The sequence below is a fragment of the Stenella coeruleoalba genome (genome assembly GCF_951394435.1).
Source record: "Stenella coeruleoalba genome assembly, chromosome: 5".
Taxonomy (NCBI): Eukaryota; Metazoa; Chordata; class Mammalia; order Artiodactyla; family Delphinidae; genus Stenella; species Stenella coeruleoalba.
Genome location: NC_137150.1, coordinates 75771034 through 75793482, shown reverse-complemented (window position 1 = coordinate 75793482; position 22449 = coordinate 75771034). Strand labels below are relative to the sequence as shown.

The following is a 22449-nucleotide window of genomic DNA, read 5'->3' as shown; positions in this document are numbered from 1 at the left end:
CCCTGCCCAACAGCTAGGCTTCAAAGTTCAGGCAAGGTTACTTCTTAGGGCAAGCGGTTCTTCACTGTCTTTTAATTCATGACTTCTTTTAAGAATTTGTTTAAAACCTGTGGACCCTTTCTTCAGAAAAATGCTCTAACCCACAAACACATAAAAGTTTGCCTATAATATCAAAGGGTGCATGGGCCCATTGGGACCTCTAAGCCAGGTACTCTCGCCTAAGGGTGCGGGGAGAGCTGAGAGGATCGGGGACATTATGATGGCCAAGATTAGAAGGAGACTAACTTAGGGGCAAAGAAAGCCCTTTAAGTTGCAGAATGAATTCCCAAACCTTAAAAAAAAAAGAATCCCCAAATGTATTCTCTAGGGAAAAAGGAAATTTTTAAAAATTTTAAAAAATGAGCCATTTGCTCTTTCTGGAAAAGGTGCTGACACTTTGCAGATAAGGAGAATGAATTGCAGTCCTGCCTTCAGCTAGCCATGTAAATAGGACCCAAAGAGGCTAGGGATTCCCAAAGCAGATAACCTCATTAACAGGCAGGGCTTCCTTCTGGAACCAGCATGGGTCCCAAGTGTGGCGCTGCTAGAAATAGGTTTCTGGGGTCAAGTTCCCAGAAACACTGTTTTTTCAACTGCAGTACCTGTCTAGAAAGAAGCAGAACTCTGATCTGGGTGGGTGACAGGAGTAATCAGAAGCAGCGGCCCCTAGCCTCAAAACATGTGTTTCAAGCCCCCTTCTGAACTGACCATACACTTTGACCCATGGAATCTGCTCCCTTAGACTCCAGAGCCCCTGTGACAAACACATTCACAGAACTCCAGGGAGACACCCACAATATTCTACAGTGTCAGGTTTACTGTTGGCTACTGACAATTTAATTTGTGTTACCATTATATGTTTTTTTAAAAAAGACTTTGGTTTTTAAGACTCTCTTTTCTTTTCTCCCACTCATTAGGTATCACGGATCTCAGCTTTTATGATCAGGAAACCATATTACAAAATCCAGAATGGAGACAAGGATTCCACATCTTGTGGAACGGGGGTGAAACAGGTTAGGGGTTTAGAAGCCAAGTGATTATATTCAAAGTCAGAGGAACAACAAAACTGGTCTTCAAGATGCCTTATTTGGACACTAGCTTTTAACGTGTCACTGATAGTTACTAACCAGGCATTTCAAGGGCAAGAAATTGTTTCCCCCAAACTACCTTTTTAGACAGTTCCAGGCAAGTAACGAAATACCAAGAAAGGGCACTGGATTGCAAGTCCCAAGATGGGACTCTGGCCCTGGCTTGGCCCTCAATAGAGCAGGGAACCTCACGAGGGAAGCTTTCCCTCTCTGAACAGCCTGGGTGTCCCGTCCCAAGTGAGGGTGGTGGCCTAAACCATCTACTTCCAAGCCTCTTATTCTAACCCTACACAGAGGAGAAAAGGAAAGTCACAAACACACTACCTGCATTTCTTTAGGACAAATCCCCATTCCTTGCAGCTTGGATTCGCCCCTTCCTCACAAGAAACACCACTCAGACCTGGTAAGCCTCTCCGTCCCCACGCGTCTCTTCCTCTCCCTCTGCTGTATTACGAGTACTTTTCTCTAACTGCAGAGGCAGGCCTGTCCCCGTTACCCGAAGCCTCAGCCCCTACTCACCTCCTGGAGGAAGTGTCCCCACTTGGACCTCGCTCTGCTCCCTCTTCCTCACGGGTCTGTCCTGCTGGCGCTGACACTTGTTCTCTGCGGCTTGTAAAATACTCTGTAGTCATTTTCCTGTGGGTGTGTCTTTTCTCCTCCTGCCCTGTCTCACCCTTTCCTGCCTGGCATGTGGGGGTCAGGACTGGGGAAGGGGGACCAGCAAGGTGAGCCGCCCTCTTCCCAGCCGGGGGCAGGGCTGTGAGGTCACAGGGGACCACCAAGTAGAGCTCCCACTTTCCTTCCTGGCTCATTGTTTTGCAAAAGATGGTTGGTCACCCACAAAGTGAACCCACAAAGCCTCAGGTTGGGATGGCAGCCTCGGCTGCAGCCCTGTTCAGGTACGGTGGGCAGGGGGCGCTGAGAAGCGGGATTCTACGTGTGGCAGGGGTGGGAGGGCACGACCTACCGTCCACGGTGACTTGGCAGGAACACTCAGCCTGGCCGGCGCTGTTCTTGGCTACGCACTTGTATAAGCCTCTGTCCTCGGGCAGTGCCTTCTCGATGGAGACGGAGCACAGTGAGCCTGGGTGGGAAGAGGAACGTTTGTTGAGTGGACCAGGTCTGAGCCCAACACCTGCCGGGCACTTGGAGCATCAGAGCAAGTGTTATTCACACGCCCAGAAGTCAGAGGCCCTGTGGGAACCAACCTGCTCGCCCCACCAGAGCCAAGGCACTTTGCTGATAATCCAGATTCAAAATAACTGATCCCTAAGTATACCCAACCGCCCCCGACCCAGGCAAGTTCTCTCACGGGGATGTGATAGAAAGGCAAGAAGAGAGAGAAAGAGCCTCTGCCTTTGGAGAGCATCAGCACAATAGAAGGGGCAGATGGACCCAGGCCCTCACACTGGATGTCACCGAGAGAGACAAGCAGTAGTCAGGCTCAGGTCCACAGACTGTGGTAGGGACACTGGCAGGTGAGGACACTCTGCCCTGCTTACAGCAATGCTTCTGGGAATGCATCCTACAAAAGGGCATTTTGAACAAAGAGGTGAGCGGGGGAGGGCAGGAGCCCCTGTCCAGCAGGGACACTGGCCTGTGGGCTGATCTGTTGGGAGGAGACAGTGACCAGCCTGGGACCCTGGAGCTGGCTTTTCAGGAATGGTATCTGAGCTGAGAACCATGGCCGATGAGGGGCGCTGGGCTGGGAGAGGGCCTCTGTGGGGCTGCCTCTCTCAGTGCAGGGTCCTTTGGTCCCCTCAGAGAGTGATGGCCTTCTTTTCCACGGGGCTACCCTTGCCCCAGCACACCTCTTCTGGCCTGGTTGGGGGAAGGAGAGGTCAGGCTGGGCATGAACAGAAGTCTGGTCCTCACCCATCCTAGCTCTCTCATCCCAGGGCTGGCTACTTCCCTGGGGGACACGTTTGGGGAGTTTCCCTTAGGGTGTGGGGAGACACCAGGCTGAGGACTGGGCTTGCTGGGCCAGGCAGGAGCAGCAGTACCCTCGTTCCTGCCATCAGACACACACACAAGCCAGCAGCACGGCGTCCTGCCCAAAGCTGCCCTGTCGTCAGGGCAGCCGTCATCATACGAGGAGGAGGATACAGCCAGAGCCACGTGCATCCTGTCGCCTGGAGCCACCGGCTCCGGCCACCTCCCTTTCCGCCACACTGCCCGGCACAAGTCACTGGCTCTGAGCGGGCAAAGCTGTGTGCGTCCCAGGTGTGTGTGCGAAGCAGCATGGCCTTTGATCTCAAAAGTCCCCGCACCCCCATGAGACAGATGCACAGACTTGACCAACAAACACCAGGATATTCAGAGAGAGGAAGGGTGATGTCAGTTCTGCCCAGAGAACCTCACTAAGGCTGGAGGAGACCTGGGTAAGGTCTTCAACAGGGAAACCTCAGTCCTGCCGACCCCTTGGGGGTTGATCTGCGCCCCTCCCTCCTACACTCTGAGACCCCACCTCTCAGAAGGACCTCACTATGCTCTCCCACCGGGGTCGGCAATGCCTCAGGATCGCTTCCCATTGTGGCTAGGAGACAGAATTTGCAGACGCTGCAACAGAAAGGATTTAGGTTGGATTTTTAGGAACTCTGTGGTGAGAGTGAGAACTATATGAGGCACAGGAATCAGGGAACGAGGGTTACTATCTTCTAGAGAGAGACACTTCCATTCATCTGGGAGGGCAGGGGCATGCGCAGATGACCTCCGGCCCCCAAACGTGAGGCTTAGAAGAAACGGACCCCATCTTGCCATCTTCCCTCAGTCTGAGGCTAAGGCTCGGGGAGCAGATATCCCACTGCCAACAGACATCCTGGTCGAACCCTTGATTGTCTCTCAGCTTCAGTCCCCCAGCTGCCTTCAGCCTTAAACCCAAATGGGACAAAACAGTAGTGAGACCCCCGGGAGAGGTGGAGCATGTAGACCACAGCCCTTGCCCTTCACGGGGGGGAAAGCATCAGAAAGGCAGTTTTTCCAAGCCGTTCAGAGCCTGGACCCCTGGCCGTGTGCGCGGGCTGGGGGAGGGCCCCCGGCAGGCCTGGAGGCTGGGCTGGCCCAGATTGAAGCATCTGGTATTTCCTGTGGGACAGCTTATTCCTGACCTCCAGAAGAAAAACTGTTTCCCAGAGTTTTTTTTGAGAAGGCTCAGCCTGGTGGGGAATTTTGAGAGGAAGGGGAGGGGGATGGGAACCAGGGATCCAATGAAGGGCTCAGCTAGACTGGTCCCTGGGAGAGCCCCTCAAGGCCACAGAGTCTGAAGACCACCCCACCGTCTTGTGCTTTCTCTGAGTGTGTGGGGAGAGGAGGTGTGGGGTGTACGAGGTAGAGGGAGGGGTCCCAAGCCCTAGAGGCTCTGCTCCGAGGCTGCCCTCAGTCAGCAGTGTCTCCCGACCTGGTCCCCCGGCATGCCGGGACAGTACAGCTCAGCTCCAGGTCACCTCCTCAGGGATGGTGCCTTCCTTGCCGTCTCTAAGCACCCCTGGCCATAGGTGGACCTCTTCTGTGCCCTGAGTTCACCTTTATCAGAGCTTGCCTCCCAAGGCCATTACTGAAACACACGCCTCTCTCCCACGCTAGATCATGGAGGGCAGCGACTATTATGAATGTTTTTCCTGAGCCTGGAATGCAGTCAGTTTAAAAACAAAAATCTGCCATTCTGAGAATGTCCAAGGCATATTTCTGGAGCAGGTGATCTGGTAGGATCTATGCAACAGAAAGTCACGAACACTTAATCAAACAACCTACCACTGAAAAAGATAGTATAGTTTCTAAAAGGAAAAAAAAAAAGCCTAACTCAGAATTCTTCAAGTGGATTATGCATACAATGAAAAGGGCTAGAATACAGCCTCGCACATAGTAGGTGCTGTATAGATCCTTGTGTTCTGTAGGATGGACTAATACAGGTTTTGAAAAGCCTTTGCAAGATCCCACACTGAAGGCAATTAAAAATGAATCATCGGTTGACAGCAGCAACAAAAATGAATCCTCATTCATAGATGGGGAGAAATGTTTGCCAGGGACAGAAGCCTGGCCCGGGGACAGGAAACAAGGCATAAAGATGAAAGCACTTCTCAGGAGCAGCGCAGAGTCCACTGGCCAGCCATGGGCCTCCTAGTCCTGGGCCAAGGCCTGAGCAGCACTGCTGCGGGTCCAGAAAGGGCCTGGTGAGGCCACCCTGCAGGCCTGGAGGGCAGGCCCAGCTGCTGTAAGTGAGCACCCTCCGCCCTGCCGTTCTGGGGGACGCAAGAAGAGCAAGGACTCCTCCACAGGTCCCTCCAAGAAGGAACAGTCAACTCAACTGCCTGCCATCACGCCTCTCCTGCTCTCCTTGGTGCTAGACAGAGTGGACATAATCATGTTTTGGGGGGCCTGCGGGCTATGAGCCCTATTCAAGTACAGGGTTCAGAGAAGCACCCCGAAACCTATCAACAGTGCCCACCAGCAGTAGGTCACAGACACACACATTGATGGGGGAAGGGCACAAGAGTCTGTCATGGCCAAAGGCCCCAGGGACAACAGTCTGGGAAGGAGTCCTGGGGGAAGTGAATCTTGATCTTAGATGAGGTAACAGAAGGGGGTTCAGTGCAGTGGAGCAAGTATGGTTCCGAGCCAGGGAGGCGGGGGTGGAGGGGATGCTCAGGAGGGTGTGAAGGATGGGGAAACCCACTTAGCAACCCCCCTTCTCCCTACAAACCCCTCAAAACACCAGCTGCCTTCCTTGTTTCCACTGGTGCCGTCACTGTGAACCAGTCACCCACACATGGACACTCAGCGCTCCTCCACCCCTTCCTCTCCTCTACCCCAGCCGCCCACCCTTCCAAGCCAGGCAACAGGTTCTGTTAATTCTGCCTTTGCTTCTTGCACTGGTTATCTCCTGTCTGTGCCCATGGCTACCTTGTTGGTCCAGGCCTCACCACCTGTCTCCCCACCCTCGTCGGTAAGCTCCTTCCTTGTCTTTGGGCACAGAATCAATCAAAAGCCGTAAACCCCAGCTGTGTGTCTATTGCTCTCCATTCCCAACTCTTACATGGCTCCCTGCTGCCTTTAGGATTGAGTTCCTTCTTAGTATGATAGAGGATGCAACGGGGCCGATGCTGGGAGCCGGCCTGCCTTGGCTGCTGCCTGTCCTCCTGCCTGGGAAGCCCACACCCTCCCTCTCCTGCTGCGGGCCCTGCCTGCCTTCACACTTCAGATCAAGGCCCTGCTCTTTCACCGCCAGCCTCTCCCTGCGGCCCAGCACTCAGCCCTCTCTCCTCTCACCCCCAGCAGCCATCATCGGCACTTGGCTGGAAGAGGTTTATCGCTGTGCGTGTGTGTCCTCTCTTTCCAGATCTATCGGGAGCAGATTTACTCATACCTCTCGGAGGTCCCACTCCCTGCAGCGGAGCCTCCTGAAGTGGTCACTGACGAGGCTCTACCACAGGTTTTCTCCTGGGTCTGTGTTTGACCTGGGCTCTTGTAGACTTGGACAGGGAAGCACTAGAGAAGGGACAGTGGACACAGTGTGGCTGCTGCTTTGAGACCAGGCCTTCTCCCTACCAGGCCCGTTTCAAGGTCAGCTTCCTCTACTGCAGTGAAAATACCAGAAACTCACAAGCCCAGAGGGCACGGCCAGTCTTCCAGCCTCCTGACAACTGTTGACAGTGTTGCGGAATAAACAGCCATTAGCCTTTTCCCTTGATAGACAACACTCTCTGGGGAGCTGATCAGGGAAGGACCAGGATGCTGACACGCTAACAAGAATTAACTAAGAGGTGATACAGCACAGCGGTCTAGGCGTTGGAACTCAGCTGCCTGCCTTCCAATCCCAGCTCTGTTACTAACTAGCTGTGCAGCCTTGGGCAAAGCGCTTAACTTCTCTGTTAGATGGGCAGTATAGTGGTTGTGAGGATTAAATGAGTGAAAAGCATAGTAAGATGCCTCAGTCAGTGTCTCGCACGTGGTGTTCAATTAGTGCAGGCTACTCTTATTTTTCAAAGGAGAATTACAAATATTTAGAACCTTTTTAACAGTTGGTTTGGGGGCTATCTCCATAATTCCCCCCCGCCCCCCCGGCCCCAGTCTCTCTCTATCCTCTCATTGTCCTGGCCTTCATTTAATCATGTCTTCTTCCCCAGCTTTAGACCTAAAGGGTCTGTCTGAGGTGCTTTCTGTGGGAGGTGACACTGGAGTAGCCAGTGTAAAAGGGTCTCGGCACCCAGCAGCTATGCTACATCAAGGCACCCTGGGTATGAACAGCCCATTCTAAGGGCTCAGGTGCGTTTCTGAGACCAGAGCTGAGGTGTGCTTACACTGTTTTGTCCAGTTGATTGTTTATAGGCAGCTCTTGGTGGCTCTGCAGGTTCCACGCAGGTCCCACAACAGCTGCACAGCCATGGGCATTGCCCTCAGCCGTCCCGACATCAGCTTCCCCGAGGGTGGTACAGCCACGGACCTCACAGCGTGTAGGACTGTGGGACCACACGTGTCCCCACGACGGCAGCTGCCCACCTTCGGTCCCGCCCCGAGAGGTCACCACAGGGTAACCTGGGAAATTCTCCTGGTCGAGGTTTCGGGTCAGTTTTACCCGAAACTTTCCAACAGGGAGGGGCCCACAGAGGTGGCAGGGAAGGCTGGGCATCCACTCCCCTGGACATCTCATCCCACCGTGGTGCTCCCCCATACCTTCCTGTGTGTGGAAAGGCCGAACTAGCAGAGGCAGGGGGATGGATGAGATGACTTCTGGAGGCCCCTACCAAGCTGAGGATTTTCATGTGGAAAAGCTATCGTGTCAACACATTAGCAGAAAAGACACCCTTTTTTTCTCTCCTGGCTAATTTCCCCTTTACTCCTTCAGCAGTTAGATTCAGAACGCTCAGCTGCTCCAGATTTGCTGTCTGAGCTGCAGAGTGAAGACAGAAACTCCATCGCGAGGGCAGAGGGATGCCATTTTCAAATGCTTCATTAGGGTTTTTAAGAGGAAGAAAGAAAGCCAGATGAGGGGTGAGGGAGGGGTGGAGAGGGGTGCCGTCAGAGGACGGGAAGGAAGGCAGCACAGCGGGGGGAGTGCTTCTGTCTCAGCTGATCTGGATTTGACAGGATCTGACTGCTAGGGCCTCTGCCCTGACTGCCCTCTACCCCTCAAGGTTAAAATGCCACGACCCCGGGAGCTTGTGCCCTGCCCTGTCCAGAGCTACCAGCATCAGCCTCGAGTCAGGCCAGACTCTACCCTAGGGCCGGCCACCAGAGTGGGGCGTGGGAAGGCTGCTGTCCTTGGAGCTCCCATCCAGGACTGGGATTTACGGAAACATTTCAAACCAAATGAGGGGTCAGAGAAAATACCCGTCTCGTCCCCATCTCTTCTCTAGGTTAAACTGGCCCATCTGAGAGCTCCAAACCCTGAAAGGCCCCAGATGGCAGGCTTTAGGGCCCCCCCTCTTCTCTCCACAACCCAAGAATGTGAAATACCAGCAAACGAAAGTCTCATCCAAATTAGGAAGCGAGTGGCTCTGCCTGCCTGTGAGTGTGTGCCGTAGGGGCTGCTTGGGGTTTTGGCTTGCCCCTCGGGTCCCTTCAAACACACAACGTTATCAAGACTTAAGTTGTTGACCCCAAATCACATCCCGTCACTGCACACCCTGACCTGAACCTAAAATGCTGCTTCAAAGGCAGTTCTCAGCCCCAAGTCCCTGGTCAGCCCTAACCCCAGTGCCCCCATTTCCAAGCCTATGATCGGAGCCTTCTCTGGGCCAAAGCTGGGCATTAGCCCAGGCCTGCTCTGAGGAGCCACGCCTAGGGGTGCCATGAGGGGGCTCTGCCAGACAGATGCCGAGATCTGGGAATGTGCCTGGGGGACCAGGCACCCACCCCTGTCCCCCAGCCATGGAGTGTGGCGGGCACCAATCCCGTGAGTGAGGGGCACAGAGAGTGGCCTTTCCCACCCAGGCTCTGGGCTACTAACACCATCAACAAGCCAGGGCTCCAGGAGCTGACGGTGGCTGGGACAGAGCTACCCTTCCTCCCGGCCCCAACCGTGTTACCTTCTTGGGAGAGGACAATGAACTTGGTAGTCTTGAGCGTCTTTCCATTCAGGGTCCAGGTGATGGTGGCCGGGGGGTCAGAGGACACCTGGCACTGGAGCAGCAGTTTCTCACCCTCCACCACACGGAGATCTCGTAGCTTCTCCTTGAAGGCTGGGGCTGTCCCTTGGCTCTCGGGTCTTTTTTCATTATCTGTGGCCCCTGCATGGCCCCTCTTGCAGTTCACATCATTCTTAACCTCCTTCTTAAGTTCTTCATTCCCAGCTGGTTTTGGGGCCTCGGATAACTTGGCATTGCCCAAGGGTTTGGGGGTCTCGGCCGGCTTCGCATTGCCCAAGGGTTTGGGGGTCTCAGTCAGCTTGGCATTGCCCATGGGTTTGGGGGTCTCGGCCGGCTTGACATTTCCCAAGGGTTTGGGGGTCTCAGTCAGCTTGGCATTGCCCAAGGGTTTGGGGGTCTCGGCCGGCTTGGCATTGCCCATGGGTTTGGGGGTCTCGGCCGGCTTGGCATTGCCCAAGGGTTTGGGGGTCTCGGCCGGCTTCGCATTGCCCAAGGGTTTGGGGGTCTCGGCCGGCTTCGCATTGCCCACGGTTTTCAGAAACCCTGAAGGCTGGGCATTGCCTACAGGCTTGGGACCTTCTGCTGCCTTGGCGTTCAAGGCTTCAGAGCTGTTACCGCCATTCTCTGCAGGTAGCGTTTTCTTACTGCCCAATACCGAGCGGAAACCTGGGGTGGCAGGTTTTGGAGGTGGCACCTTCTCAGGCACAGGGGTCTTGGGGGTCCCCTTCTTGGCCAGGACAGAGCGGAAGTCCACCTGCTGGGGGCTATGCACCTTCCGCTCTTCCTCCGACACGGTCTTCGGCTTCACCTGCCGCTGCAGGTTGGCGCGGAAATCCATCTGCTCGGCTGGGATCTCCTTCAGGTCCTCTTCAGGCAAGGTCTTGGTACTCACCTTCTTGCCCAGGAGGTCGCGGAAGTCCAGCTGCCCCACCTCCTGCTGGCGGATGGCCTCCTCGGTGTGCTGCCGCGTCTCCACACGCCGCGTGAGCACCCCACGCACGCCCTCGCCGTCTCCCTCGTCGGGCCTGCCCTGCCCTCCTGCTGGCCAGCCGGGCCTCAGGCTCCCGTAGCCGCCACCGCCACCACCATCAGCGCCGGCTCCCCGGCTGCAGAGGCCCTCACCGCTGGCAGGCTCCCTTCCCCTGCGACCAGTGAAGGGAAAAAGGAAAGTAGCAGGAGGAAAAGGGGCTGGGTAAGAAAGAGACGTCGGGGAGAGCACATCCCCAGGGAGGGAAGGAGGGCGGGGGGAGGGGGGCTGGCCAGGCCGTGTTTATAGAAGGGAACTGTGGTGAGAGGCGCTTGCTTGCTTCGTTGGTTGTTACATCGGTAATGACTTCAGTAGCCTTATAAGGGTGCATGCCAAAAAAAAATAAATAAATAAAAAATTTCACCCCCCTCTCCTCCCCGGCTCTCCCTCCCTCATCCCCCTTCCAATCTCTCCCTCTTGGCTCGGGCAGCCTCTCCTGGAGGATACAAACAATCTGGGGCTGCTGGGCCGGGCCTGCTGGGACCAGGAGGAAGGTGGGCGGGTGGTGGCACGGGGCCTGGCTGGGCAGCCCCTGGGTGGTACTCACCGCAGGACAGCTCTGGCAGGGCTGCTCTGTAGCATCAGTGATACCTGGCAACTGCATTCACCAACCCGGTTCCTGAAGAATTCAAGGGATCAGTACAGATCAAGAGGCTTTCTGGGCCAAGGGCCTGCCCAGCCTAGGGCTGTGAGGAGGGCGGGGCAGGCAGGAACTTGGCCCTGGGCTGGCTGGCTGACCCCAGGGAAGACAGGACCCTGGGCTAAGCTGTGACCCTAACACACCCACACCAGACCTAGATTTAGGGCAGGGCCCTCCCCCACTTTGGTCACGCTTTATTTTTCCAGCTCTTGTTTAAAAAGAAAAAAAAAAAAAAAAAGAATCTTCTGGGCAATAGCTACAGTAGGCATCCAGAAGTAGGACTACTTTTATGTAAGTATATTACAAAAATTATACGATCCATCCATCACTCAGTCAAGGAAGAGTGAAGACTAACACAGCTAAGGGCTGGGATGGAGCCCCTTGGTCTAGACTGTGTGGCCCCGGTCAGCCTGCGCAGTGACCCTGAGTCTGGCTCCATGCTCCCTTAATACAGAGGTGGTTATTCCTTCTCCTCACAAGGTGCCCCTACCTGTAGATTTGTACTGATCAGCAATCAGTAGGGTGGGATGGGAAAGTTACAGGTCTTGGATTCAAGTAGACCCAGGTCCCAACCCCTTCCCCTGCTAACCAGCTCTGTGAGTTTAGACAAAATTACTTAACCTTGATGAACTTCATTTTTCTTACCTATAAAAACAATGCTGGGCTTCCCTGATGGTGCAGTGGTTAAGATCCTCCTGCCAATGCAGGGGACACGGGTTTGAGCCCCAGTCCGGGAAGATCCCACATGCCACGGAGCAGCTAAGGTCCCCTTCACCTGCTCATGAAATGAAAATACCCTCCAATCCCTACCCATCAGCAAATGCCCTCAGATCAGAACCTTTCGTATTAAAAACCTAACAGGTATCTCCCTACAAGGGTGACCCATTTTCTTCTTCCATTGGGTGGAGAGGGCTCCGGATTCTTCAGCCCATTGTTAAAGCTCTTCATGACCAGCTGAGGCCCCTCTGCTCAGGAAGGGCTGCAACCAGGCTTGCTGTGCTGGGCTTACAGCAGATCAGCCCTCTGACCCTACAAGGCTGCCACCTGCTGGCATTTCTGGGCTCTGACCAGCCAAGAAGGTTCTGCTCAGACGAGGGGAAGTGGAGGGGCAGATCTGAGAGCCAAAGGTGACTCTGCCTGATAATAACCACGTTGTATGCAGCACCTTCCAGCCTTCGTGACTTGCAGCCACTATCTTTCTTCTCCCCACACAGCCCAGTGAGGCTCAGAGCACTGCTCTGCTCATTCACTGCAAAGGGAAGAAAGGGAGGCCCAGGAGTTTCCGGGATGCAGTGTTGGGCTCTTGGGGTCTCGCACTCATTCCCTGCATTTGCCATCTTACTTGCACTTCAGGGGCTGACACATGCCCCAGACCCTACCGTAGACACAATCCATCTCACTTACTCATGGCAGCTCTGAAAGGTTGGAGTCAGCATTGTTTTTTGTTTTGTTTTTATTTATTTATTTTTTGCTGTGTTGGGTCTTCGTTGCTGTGTGTGGGCTTTCTCTAGTTGTAGCACACAGGGGCTACTCTTTGTTGCGGTGAGCAGGCTTCTCATTGCGGTGGCTTCTCTTGTTGTGGAGCACGGGCTCTAGGTGCTCGGGCTTCAGTAGCTGTGGCACGTGGGCTCAGTAGTTGTGGCTTGCAAGCTCTAGAGCACAGGCTCAGTAGCTGTGGCGCACGGGCTTAGCTGCTCCGTGGCATGTGGGATCTTCCCGGACTGGGGCTCAAACCCGTGTCCCCTGCATTGGCAGGAGGATTCTTAACCACTGCACCATCAGGGAAGCCCAGCATTGTTTTTATAGGTAAGAAAAATGAAGTTCATCAAGGTTAAGTAATTTTGTCTAAACTCACAGAGCTGGCTAGCAGGGGAAGGGGTTGGGACCTGGGTCTACTTGAATCCAAGACCTGTAACTTTCCCATCCCACCCTACTGGCTGCTGCTCAGTACAAATCTACTCTGGGACATGTGTGTGTTTGTGTGTCTCTGTGTGTGTGTGTGTGTATCAACTGCAGGCATGTGGGCTCCACCTGATGGGCACCTGTGCCTGCAGGCCCATGTTTGGGAACGTGTGTTATGTCACTCCCACGTGGACAGAGAGCTGAGCATGTGTCCCGTAGCTCTGCCGATGTATGTGGGTATCTACCTTGCTTTGCCTGGCCTCCCTCCCAATGGAGGACCAGCTCCGGGTCAGGCCCCAGCAGCCCACTGTGTGGCAGATGACTCTTGAGGGTCCCGGGGGGGTCACTGTTCACTCCTAGACACTGGGACCCACATGACAGGAGGAGAGGTTGATCTTTCGTGCTCCCTAACCCTCCTCTCACCTCCTGGTCACCTTCCTCAATGTTCAAGCTCTTGGGGATGCAGATTCAAGGTTTGGGGAGTTTGAGGGCCCAGGGTGCTCCTGTGCTCCACAAACAGCAGTTAGGTGCCTCCTCAGTGTCAGGCCCTGGGAAAGCTGGGAGGCCCTCAGAGCATCCTGAGAACTCAGCACAGAAGGCTAACAGGGCTTGGGTCAACCATGGGAGGTCACTTGGGGGTGAGGCCCAGCCCCCTGGCACCCCCCTTCTGCCAGGCTGCTGGCCAGTAGAGCCCACTCTGTTCCCGCTTTTCTTTCAAGCACAGGGTACGGGGCCTGGGGTTGGAGTGGGGCAGGACAACAGGATGCCCAAGGGCCATGTTTTCTGGGGAGCCCTTTTCGACACCTCCTCAGCTGAGTTTCCTCCTCTCACAAGTAGCACACAGCCCAGGTGCAAAACTCAGGAGCAGACACTGACCAGATGGCCCTGCTGTGCCCTCGCCAAGCCCCTCAGAGGCTCTAAATGGTGGGGTGCCCTGACCCCCAAGCTGGAGTAAGCTCTATCTCCCCATGGGGGAAGCAGGTAAGCACTTCTGTTGTTTCCTATTACCTGCCTTGAAGGAGGCAGGTACAGGTGGCCTTGCCTAGGCCTCACCCTGAGGTACCCAGGCAGTCTGAGGGGGCAGATGGGAGGTAGAGAACTTGGGATACCATGGCTGGCCCACTATGTATATCATTCCTTGGCATGGGGGTCACTATGCCTGCAGCCACAAACTTAAGTCTCTGCTAGACTTTGAAGGCTAATCCTGGGTTCTTCTGGAGCCTGCAAAGGTCAGAGAGGCCTGTTGCCTGGAAGCCACACCCCAGATAATCTAACCAGCTGATCAGCCTCTTCGGCCCTCTTTTTTTTTTTTTTTTTTTTAATTTATTTATTTGTTTATTTTTGGCTGCGTTGGGTCTTCATTGCTGCGCGGGCTTTTCTCTAGTTGTGGTGAGCTGGGGCCACCCCTTTTTGCGGTGCACGGGCTTCTCATTGTGGTGGCTTCTCTTGTTGCGGAGCACGGGCTCCAGGCACACAGGCCTCAGTAGTTGTGGCTCGCGGGCTCTAGAGCGCAGGCCCAGCAGTTGTGGCGCACGGGCCTAGTTGCTCCGTGGCATGTGGGATCTTCCCGGACCATGGCTTGAACCCTGTCCCCTGCGTTAGCAGGCAGACTCTTAACCACTGCGCCACCAGGGAAGTCCCTTTGGCCCTCTTTGGTGCCTGCACATACTGTATTCAGTTACAAAGTCAGGCCTGAGACTGAGGCGCGACCCCCACGTACAGCCCAGGTGCTGCCACAGAGGACATGCGGCTGTCGCCCTGTAAGCTGTACCTTTTACAACTAACAGAATCCTTTGTGTTCCCTGCCTCCTAAACCCTGAATAAGAAGCCCCAGTCTTTGGTTACAAAGCCTTGGACGCTGTCCCACTCTGAATCACCCACCCCTGGAATGGATTTTATATGCAAAATTAGTTTAAAGAACTAATTTCCTGGCAAGTATCAATTTTTGAAATATTTCAGCTGGAATTTGGAGCTGACTTTTTGACATTTCCCCTTTTAGTTCAGAAGACAAGGGCTAGGGGAGGGAAGGGGAGGTAGAAACCAACCACCCGTATGTACCCCCAACTTCAGCAGGACAGAGAGTACCTGTCCCACCCCCACCCTCAGCCTGGCTTCCTCCCAGCCTCCTAGTCTCCCTCCTTGAAAGGCATTCTGTCCTGGGTCTAGGTCTGGTTTCTCTCTAGGTCTGGGTCTGAGAAAAGCCACAGGGCAGCGGGCCCCCTGGCAGGCCTGGCACACACTCCCCAGGGCAACTTTCCACGGACTGGCTCCTTCTCACTGGGGACAAAGCCAAGGCCAGGGCAGCAGCCTCCCAAAGGAATGAAGAGGCTGGACTCTGGGGAGGGAAAAGGGGCAAGGGCTGCATGTGTGGGGACCCTAGTGCGATGTCCCAGGCTTCCCAAGTTCCCAGTGCACTGAAACAAAGAATGGAGGAGCATCTGATTTAAAGACAGAGCTAGGCTTCCAGTCTAGGCTCTGCTACTCACCTTTGGGTGGCCGTGATCCTGAGGCCTCAGCTTCCCCCATTATTAAACAAGGAGGTGGCTAGATAACTTCTGAAGTCCCTTCCAGCTAGGACAGTCTAAGTTTTATGACTGTCCCCAGCTGGGCCCAGACAGTCTGCCTGCTGACCTCCCAGTGCAACCCTCCACTCTGGCCTGGCAGACTTCCCACAGCCTTGCTTTGTTCTTTCCTACCCTCTCGTGCTCAGCCTATCCAACGAGACTTTACTCATTTGCCCCAGAATCCCACAAAAACCTCATCTCTTCTAGGATGTCTAGCTTGATTACATGAGTATTATCTCAAAGCACCACTCCTTTCATACAGACAAGCTCTATTCTAGCATACCATCAGTTTCCACTGCTTGTACTGGCCTAGAGGAAGAAGGAACGATCTTCTCTCCATTTTGGAGGCAGATCGGCCTTCCTGATAATAAATGGTTCAGACACGAGGCAAAGGCCGTTGATGTGTTCTGAGCATCCTGCTGATGGTGGTAGGATGACCAGTCAGCCCATGAACATCTCATCAGCTGACCACAGACATGTCATTAGCTCAGTTGAGGTTTGCTGAGCCTTGCCCAGCTAAGTAGAATTCCCTAGCAGATCCAAAGATGCCCAATGAATAATAAATGGGTATTTTCTTAAAAGTCACTAAGTCTTGGGATGATCTGTTATGCAGCGAAAGCTAATGATGCAAATGTAAAGCACATGCCCAGAAAGGACCCAAGCAGACGGAGCACACGCTGGGTTTTGTCATTACTGTAGGAACAATGCTCCGTCCTGGCAGTAGCTTTGCCCTATTGCTACAGAGCTCAGAGACTTGAACATGATGGGCTCAGCACAGGGAAATGATTGATCCAGGAGAGCAAGCCCCTTGCAAAGTGGCCAGGCACCTGAGCCAGAGCAGTCCAGCCATCTTCAGGACGTGGCACAACCTGTTTGCAGAGTCCAGGGGCAGACAAGTGCTCTTCTTCAATGCTAATACCAACCCTAGGGGCTGGCGTTCTGTCTCTGTCAACCCAGGGTTGGCATGGAATTTTACGGGTTAGAACATTTTGAGGGTAGAAGAACATTTCTGGATCACATTCATATAACAAATAGTTACCAAATGCTGACTACGGGCAGATACTGTTCTAGGCACTGGGAACACGGCAGTGTGCCTTCATGGAGCTTACCTTCCCATGTTTCCTAGAAAGACCTTGAAAGGGAGGAAGAAGGAGTGGGGAGAGTTACCGTCCCTGCAGTGGTTTTAAATGTCTACAGATTCTTTGATACTCCTTTCTCCAAGAGGGGGAACTTAATTCCCCTCCGCTGGAGTACGGGTTGTACTTAGCGACTCACTTCTTGCAAAGAGAGTGTAGCAGGACTAATAGTGTGTGACTTCCAAGGATAGGTCATACGAGACACTGCAAGTTCCAACTCGTTCTCTCTCGGACCACCAACTCTGCGGAAGCCAGCTGCCATGTCATGAAGACACTCAAGCAGCCCTAGGGAGAGGTCCACACAGCCAGGAGCTGAGGCCTCCTGCCAACAGCCCTGTGAGTGAGCCATCATAGATGTGGACCCTGCAGCCTCAGTCGAGCCTTCAGAGACAGCAGCCCCTGCTGACATCTTCACTGAAACCTCACGTAAAACCCTGAGCCCAAGCTCATTTAGCTAAGCAGCTTCAAATTCCTGACCCATACAAACTATGAGAGTATAATTGTTTGTTGTCTGAAGCTGCTACGTATGGGGGTAATTTGTTACTCTGCAATAGATAATGAATACATTCCGTCTATCCTGCTGCTTTTCCAATTTGAATCCATCTTCCCTCCTTCCTAGTCTTCATATACGAAATAATGGGGGAACAAAAGCCAGGATGTAATAAGACAGAGGACTCTGGGGAACTGAGCTCAGAGGAGAAGGCTCTCAGTGAACCTCTGTTGTATTGAAGTGGAAAAAACAAAAGCAAAAGCACCAATCCTGCACTCTCTTTACCTTGAAGCCCAACCCCACGTTACTTTGTGATTCCTCTGGCTTCCCAGCCCCAGGTAGGGACTTTGCCGGGAGGTAGGAATTTGGGGGGTAGGGGTTAAAGGAGGTTGGCAGGTCATGCAGACTCACTTGAGCAGGATCTCATACTGGCCGGCATGCCAGGGCTGCACGTTCTTTAGAACCAGGGTGAACACGTCCTCATTCTGTAGCACCTCGAAGTGGCCAGTGTCTCTGGAGAGGGCTTTGCCGTCCCGGAGCCAGTGCACAGTGGGGAAGGGGTCCCCAGCTATGGCACAGGAGATGAGGACACTCTGGCCCAGGCAGGCTGTCACGGAGCGGGGCTTGCTGATGAACCAGGGCTGGATGCCATCCTGAGGCTCTGAAGTTAGCAAAGGATTGCGTTAGAGAGGGAGGCCTTTCAGCAGAGAGCATTCACTCGACTCTCCATGGCAGTGAAGGTCGGAAGATAGAGTGTTACCCAAAGAACAGCTTGTCCAGAAATCACTTTTATTGAACATACAGGTAGAGCACATCCTTCTCATGGCAAATCTGTCTTGGTTACTTCTCACAGGATAATATTAACATGAATTTGTATATCCAAAGCATGGGGAGGTTGTCCAGAAGGTACAGGGGCACTGGGATAGGTGCCAATGATCTGCGTGACATGTGTACGATTAAGGGTTGTCACTTGCTTCATGCGTGCTTAACTTGTCTCTCCCCTTAAATATGGGTTCTCTCAAGGCTAGGACCATCATAGGCCGTAACTCATCTGTCACTGCCAAAGCGTTAGTGTGTTAGGAGATAGCTCTCCCAGCACTCTCCGAAGCTTGACACCAGTACCCCAGAGAGGGCAGGAGCTTCAGAAGGTAGGGAGAGGAGGACCCACTCAGCCACAGCCTCAGATGTAGGATGGGGAGCTGCCACTGGGGCTGGGATGGGACCCAGGGAGCGTGGGGTCCGTGGTGGGGACAAAGTAGACTCACGTGCTTTTCTCGCCTCCAAATCACCTTTGGAGAGACCATGGCAGCAAAGCCTCCTGCCCCTGCCCCTGCCCGCCACTGGTCAGCGGGGCAGCCTCACCTTGCACTGTGAGCATGGCCTGGGTGCGGACCTCTCCTGCGCTGTTCCAGGCTTCACAGGTGTAAGTGCCCGTGTCCTCCGGGAACACTTCCTGGATACAAAGGCTGTGCTGAGTGCCTCTCTGTTCAAAGTGGAAGTCCTCTGACTCCTGGATCTCATTCCCGTTGTGAAGCCAGATGACCTCAGGGGGTGGGTTCCCTGAACGGGGAGGAGAGGCAGGGGAGCTCGTCAGGGAGGTGCTTCCCCGGGCTGTGCAGCAACTCTACTTAATACTATGACGTTGTATTGCATAAGTTTTCCCATCCATAACATATTCTAACCCTATCTATCTCAAAGGTTCACTGGGAGGATGAAATAAATGAATACCTCAGCAGCCCACTAGAAACGCTGATTAGAATAGCATCTGGCACAAAGAAAGTACTCAATGCATGTTCATTGTAATTACTTAACAACGGATTTGGGGAAACCAGGAAGAATCCAGAAGTGAAAAATATTACTTCAGAGATAAAAGAGGAAACCTAGAAGAATGGTTTTTAAAATTAGAATTCAAACTGCTTGATAATGCTGAGTGGTAGCTGGATCAGTGGGTTCCACACTGTTTCCTGCTGTGCACACCTCACACCTTGTGTACATGCCCAGGCAATGCCATGGGGACTTCACAGAAACTCCCTTGTCAGTTTTCACCAAGGGAAAGCTCCCTTAGCACTTCATTTTGCTACCATACAAATGTTGTCCAAGGGTGAAGATGGGTACTAGGCTTTCCCGATGGGTACCAGGCTTTCTAAACCCAGCTCATGGTGGAGAGCATTTTCACTTTTACTAGTCTACTTCCCCAGGTAGCTTCTAGCCATTTGTTTGGGCATAAAACAATGGCCACCTGTGAGGGTTTCCTCTGCAGAAAGAGCTGAGCCATTGCACTCTGCTTCCAGGGGAGCAAGTCCCCGGGAACGGCTGCTGAGGGAGGCTGCGTGGTATCAAGCTCTTTCAAGGACAGAGGAGACCACCATCTGTCTCTGATGGGGTAGCCAGCACGTGTCTGGAGGCCAGGTGCAGGGTGCCTCTGATTTCTATCAACTCGAGGAGTATGTGCAGGGGAGGGGACCCGGCCTCTGCCTGCATTGTCCCGGGACTGCCTTCAGCCTTTGGGAGCAGGGAGTTCATCCTAGGATCCCTAAAAGGGTGAGCCCATGGGTTCTCTCCCAACTCATCTTTATCGCTTCTGCAACTCAAAAGGAACTGAAAAACCAGAAAGGACCTCCAGGCTGTCGCGGGACTGATCAGAGGCCAGCATGAGCCTGCGTCAGTAAGTCTGTCCCAGGATATTCCGCAGGCTTCGCTTGCCGGCTTCTAGCAAAAACAGTAAAATCTCTCACTGGGCTGTTCATCCCACACTCGTGTCACCCCACCCATTTGAGAAGGACCCCTGTTCTATCTTCTCACCTTAACATTTGAATAGAGCAACTGAGACTTACCTTCCAAGGGTTAGAAAGTTCTCACATCATCTGGTTTTGGACCTGTGTTCACAATCTTCCAGCTACATTGGCCATACTATGTTCTCAGTTAATCCCTCACCTCTCTAGCATGGCCATCTTCTTCCCTGGACCACTTAACCTCGAATCCAGAAAATCCAGCCCAGAGAAAGCAGAAGAGAGGGACCAAGAGGCTCCACTTCTTTGGGCCCACTGACTGACAGTCCTAGGCTGCCTTTCTGGTAGACAGTGATCTGAGCGGGATGTCGGGAAGCAAAGCCCATGTTGCAACCATGCCCGTTTTCACGTATACCCCGGGGACAGAGATGCAGGGACACACCTGACACCTGGACTGTCATGGTGACCTGGCTCCCGTCCATGACTCTGAGATCAGAGAGGCCTTGCAGGAAGAGGGGCGCGACGGGCTTGCTGGAGGCCGTGGGCAGGAGGTACTCACTCTTCTCGTCACTCTTCTTTTCTGCGTGGCAAAAGAATGTGGGGTGAACAGTCACTCATTCATTCCGCAGACACAGACGAAATGAGCACTCAGCACATGAATGTGTTGGGGCTCAGGTTCCCACCAGAAACTGACCGCTGCCGGATAAGGAGCTCGGGAGGCCCTGGAGATGCCTAGGAACAAGGCGTGCCCATTTCCCTGTGGTACGACAGTGCTCTTGCCTCACAGCAGGAAAGGATGAGGCCTCTGTAGGGCCATGTCCAACCTAGGCTCTGGCTCCCCAGGAGCACTTCCAGGGGATGGAGGCTGGGAGTGGGGGAACCAAAACTTGGCACCTTATGAGACTTTTTTCCCCCTTAAATTGTATTTACTCTTTTGAATAAGTGATACATTCATATAGCATAAAATTCAAAAGGTACAAAGGGTATGTGTACAATCTCCCTTCTACCCCTGTCCTCTGGCCAAATGTCTCTCCCCAGAGGCAACCGATTTTCAGTTCCTTGTTCACCTTGCCAAAGATGGTCCATGTGTATAACACACAATAGCATATAGGTATACTTTTTAATTTTTCTTCTCTTAAAAAAAATGATAGCACACTATACACAATGATTGGCATCTTGCTTCTTCATCTAACAATACAGCTATCCTTCAGTATCTGCAGGGTACTGGTACCAGGACCCCTTGCAGATACCAAAACCTGCAGATGCTCCAGTCCCTTATATAAAATGCATAAAACCTAAAATCCTCCTGTATACTTTAAATCATCTCTAGATTACTTATAATACCTGATACGATGTAAATGCTATGTAAAGAGTTGCCAGTGCGGCAAATTCAAGTTTCCCGTTTTGAAACTTTCTGAAATTTTTTTTCTCGAATATTTTTGATATGCGGTTAGTTGAAGCCGCAGATGCAGAGCCCATGAGGGCTGACTCTGTATCTTGATGTTTCTCATAAGACAGAACTGGAGAGCTTCCTCATTGTTTTCTATGACTGCATGGTGCTCCTTTACCATCTCCTGAGATTTTAAGCACCTCAGGAAAGGCAAAGATGCTACATAATTAGAATGACTAAAATTAAAGACGGATCAACCTAAGTACTGGGGTCTGGCAAGGATGTGGGGCAACTAGAACTCTCCTACACTGCTGGTGCGAGTGTAAAATAGTACAGAGCCTTTTAAAAGCAGTTTGGCGGGCTTCCCTGGTGGCACAGTGGTTGAGAGTCCGCCTGCCGATGCAGGGGACATGGGTTCGTGCCCCGGTCCGGGAAGATCCCACATGCCGCGGAGCGGCTGGGCCCGTGAGCCACGGCCGCTGAGCCTGCGCGTCTGGAGCCTGCGCTCCGCAACGGGAGAGGCCACAGCAGGGAGAGGCCTGCGTACCGCAAAAAAAAAAAAAAAAAAAGTTTGGCAGTTTCTTAAAAAGTTAAACATACATTTAGCATGTGAGCCATTCATTCTACTCCTGGGTATTTACACAAGAGAAATGAAAGCACGTATCCATACATTTTTGAGTTGCACACAAACATTCACAGCGGTTTTATTCCTAACGGCCCCAAACCGGAAACAACTCAAATATTCCATCAACAAGTGAATGAATAAACAAATTATGATATACCCGTACAATGGAATACTACTCGGCACTAATGAGAGACACTACGACAGGGACAAATCTCACAAAAATTACACTGCACGAAAGAAGCCAGGCGAAGGAAGAGTACCTAATGGATGATTCCATTGACATAAAATTCTAGAAAATGCAAAATATAGCGACAGAAAGGTTGCCTGGGGCAGGCGTTCTGGGGAGGGATTGTAAAGGGAAACAAGGAAGCATTTGGGGATGATGGAGATGTTCATTTTTTAAAATTGTGGTGAAGGTTTCATGGGTGAAGGCTTCAAATTAAACACCATAAATATATGCAGTTTGTTGTACAACCAAAACAGGGGGGGGGGGGTGGCGGAATCTCTCTCTGGGAGGGGGAAGGAGTGCACGGGCTAGACAAAGACGAAAACTAGAACAGCTCTCTGGGTTCGGGGCTGGCCTACTCACTCCCGCTCCATTCGCTGGGGAGATCGGTTAACAAACAGGCTTTCCATTATTCTTAGAATCCTCCCTGCGCCGGGCTCTGACCTGCCTCGTGTGAGCCGCACAGGGGAAGGAGCCGTAAGGTTAGGTTGGGCTGGTGTCTGTTTCCC

General features: G+C 53.0%; 1 protein-coding gene across 9 annotated transcripts in view; it reads right to left on the bottom strand.

Annotated features, from left to right (window-relative positions):
* The window catches only part of MYLK (myosin light chain kinase), a 268618-nt gene that overhangs the window by 69355 nt on the left and 176814 nt on the right, over positions 1 to 22449 (bottom strand). For 7 of the 9 annotated variants that reach the window (XM_079922579.1, XM_079922587.1, XM_079922586.1 and 4 more), the window contains 7 exons: positions 20142 to 20279; positions 18333 to 18530; positions 17382 to 17631; positions 10786 to 10857; positions 9152 to 10353; positions 2095 to 2211; positions 1647 to 1736 (listed from right to left, as the gene is read on the bottom strand). In XM_079922579.1, the coding sequence (XP_079778705.1) occupies positions 1647 to 1736; positions 2095 to 2211; positions 9152 to 10353; positions 10786 to 10857; positions 17382 to 17631; positions 18333 to 18530; positions 20142 to 20279 (2067 nt within the window). The remainder of the gene's footprint in view (positions 1 to 1646; positions 1737 to 2094; positions 2212 to 9151; positions 10354 to 10785; positions 10858 to 17381; positions 17632 to 18332; positions 18531 to 20141; positions 20280 to 22449) is intronic. The other 2 variants (XM_079922588.1, XM_079922589.1) reach the window with 1 other exon arrangement.